Here is a 2,378-nt window from a genome sequence, read left to right on the forward strand (position 1 = left end):
GCTAATATTGGAAGATCTACAAACCACAAGCCTGCCGTGTGCTTGAAGAATAGCGATATCTAGTCAGTTTGGCCGAGTGGTCTAAGGCGCCAGACTCAAGTTCTGGTGGAGAAATCCGCGTGGGTTCGAACCCCACAGCTGACATGTGTTACTACCTTGTGCGAGGGAACTCTATGAGGCCACACGCTAATATTGGAAGATCTACAAACCACAAGCCTGCCGTGTGCTTGAAGAATAGCGATATCTAGTCAGTTTGGCCGAGTGGTCTAAGGCGCCAGACTCAAGTTCTGGTGGAGAAATCCGCGTGGGTTCGAACCCCACAGCTGACATGTGTTACTACCTTGTGCGAGGGAACTCTATGAGGCCACACGCTAATATTGGAAGATCTACAAACCACAAGCCTGCCGTGTGCTTGAAGAATAGCGATATCTAGTCAGTTTGGCCGAGTGGTCTAAGGCGCCAGACTCAAGTTCTGGTGGAGAAATCCGCGTGGGTTCGAACCCCACAGCTGACATGTGTTACTACCTTGTGCGAGGGAACTCCATGAGGCCATATGCTAATATTGGAAGATCTACAAACCACGAGCCTGCCGTGTGCTTGAAGAATAGCGATATCTAGTCAGTTTGGCCGAGTGGTCTAAGGCGCCAGACTCAAGTCCTCGTGGGCTATTAAACCCTGTGGATGATCTAAAAAGATGGAGTATATCAAAAACAACCCTTCTCAAGCAGCCCAAGTCACCCCCCCCCACCGACTTCATCGAATTGAGCCACCGCCATCCCTCCCTATCATACCGCTCCCCCTGAATTTAGTAAGACCTTGAACTTCAGGACGTTGTGTTCACTGATAGTGATTCAGAAGTCTACTTCGGGCCCTCCAGCGGCATTTGAAGCCAGTGCTCGCCTAAATCACAGTCAATATCGAACCACCGCCCCGGCCCCTCCTTATCTTATCCCTCACTGCATTGAAGTCAACAAGAGACTTTTATCAATGCAACAATATGAGGGCGTACGACTCGCTAACCTATGCAGCATAGATAGTAGTGGAGTACAGCACAGACTAGTAGTCTCAGACTCTGAGACTGGTCAATTAAAGCGTAGTCTGAGACTACGCTTTAATTCAATACCCAATATACCACCGACTCAAAGAATCCACCCTACACCTCCTGGACGTGCGACATCACTGCTGTCCTCACTCCCTCAATAAAGAGCCCATCAGGTTTATTACAAACACAGCAACCAGGTCGTTACGAAACAGTATCATTAAAAAGGCAGTTCACTAGCCTTTTAAGTACTCACAAACCACAAGCAATCATCGATGCGTATTACTCCTCATCTACAAGGAAATCAATACGGAACTTCGCGAGTGACCACAGAACTTACCAGCCGGCTTTTCAGGCTTAGCCGCCGCCATAAGAGTATTGATTTCATCATCAGACAACATTCGGAAGGCAACCTCCTTATCCTTATTCAAGGTCAAAACGCCGAACTCGACTGAAAGTGCATCGATCGCATCTCACATGAGCACCGGTCCACTCACGAGTCTCGGCGGTCGGCGTGGCGGTGTCCATGGACTTCACCAACACCTTTGCAACCAAGTCCAAACACTCCTACACCAACCAACACCGAGATGATAAAACGTCGACCGCCGCGAAACTCACCTTAGTGGACATATCCTCATGCCAGTCAGTTTTGAGGATGCCCTGTGCCGTCTGGTTATTCACACCGATAGCCGTGGCCTTCCACCCACTCAAATTTCCCGAGGGATCAGTGTGGTATCTAAACGAGCCTTCAAGTCGTGGGGATCAACAACAACACTTACAATTGGAAACCGTAATGGTCGTCATAGCCAGCGAAGAGGAAGGACACGCCGAATGGACGCAGACCGCCAAATTGCGTGTACCTGTGATGCAAGAAAGTGACGATTTCAACACCTGTGATTGGCAGTGTGGGAAAATATGCACATGGGCAACTAAGTGAGGAAATTCTGGGAAATTCGTGTTGGTTTCCGAAACACTTCTTCACGAGTTCGTATATAGACTCCCACAGTTAGTGAGGAAACTCCTGAGCTGGAAAGCGAACATATATTCCAACACTGGGCTTACTGTTGTTTCACATCGCATACACTAGTCACCAACTTTTCCACTGGTATTGGTTCTTGATACGAATATCGATACCTATAATTACCTCTACTGCCAGCCGCTGGTCTACTACTTACACTACCTTTGAGCTGATAGTCGCAGTTGATTGATAAGCACATTGGCATCACTCGTAATACCAGCGACCGCACATACGACATGATCATCAATGGGGTAAATCTTCTCACTTGCTTTACCCGACTCTAGGAGTTTACTGCCACAAATCGACGATTCTCAACTGCCT

General features: G+C 48.2%; 1 protein-coding gene and 3 non-coding genes across 4 annotated transcripts; 3 read left to right on the forward strand and 1 right to left on the reverse strand.

Moving 5' to 3' along the window:
* The first annotated feature begins 62 nt into the window (after positions 1–62).
* On the forward strand, positions 63–144 carry Pmar_PMAR013444. Its single transcript has one exon. It is a non-coding gene; the product is annotated as a tRNA-Leu (tRNA).
* A 103-nt stretch (positions 145–247) lies between these two features.
* Pmar_PMAR013445 lies at positions 248–329 on the forward strand. Its single transcript has one exon. It is a non-coding gene; the product is annotated as a tRNA-Leu (tRNA).
* Positions 330–432: 103 nt separating this feature from the next.
* Pmar_PMAR013446 lies at positions 433–514 on the forward strand. The gene has a single exon. It is a non-coding gene; the product is annotated as a tRNA-Leu (tRNA).
* Positions 515–1,332: 818 nt separating this feature from the next.
* Pmar_PMAR013447 (proteasome subunit, putative) lies at positions 1,333–2,348 on the reverse strand (the record flags this gene model as incomplete). The annotated part of the gene is made up of 6 exons (XM_002772104.1): positions 1,333–1,490; positions 1,537–1,606; positions 1,658–1,775; positions 1,819–1,899; positions 2,102–2,173; positions 2,220–2,348. Coding segments are annotated over 6 exons (628 nt in total), but the record flags the coding sequence as incomplete, so codon positions are not given.
* Positions 2,349–2,378: the final 30 nt, after the last annotated feature.

This window comes from Perkinsus marinus, assembly GCF_000006405.1.
Source record: "Perkinsus marinus ATCC 50983 genomic scaffold scf_1104296962096, whole genome shotgun sequence".
Taxonomy (NCBI): Eukaryota; Perkinsozoa; order Perkinsida; family Perkinsidae; genus Perkinsus; species Perkinsus marinus.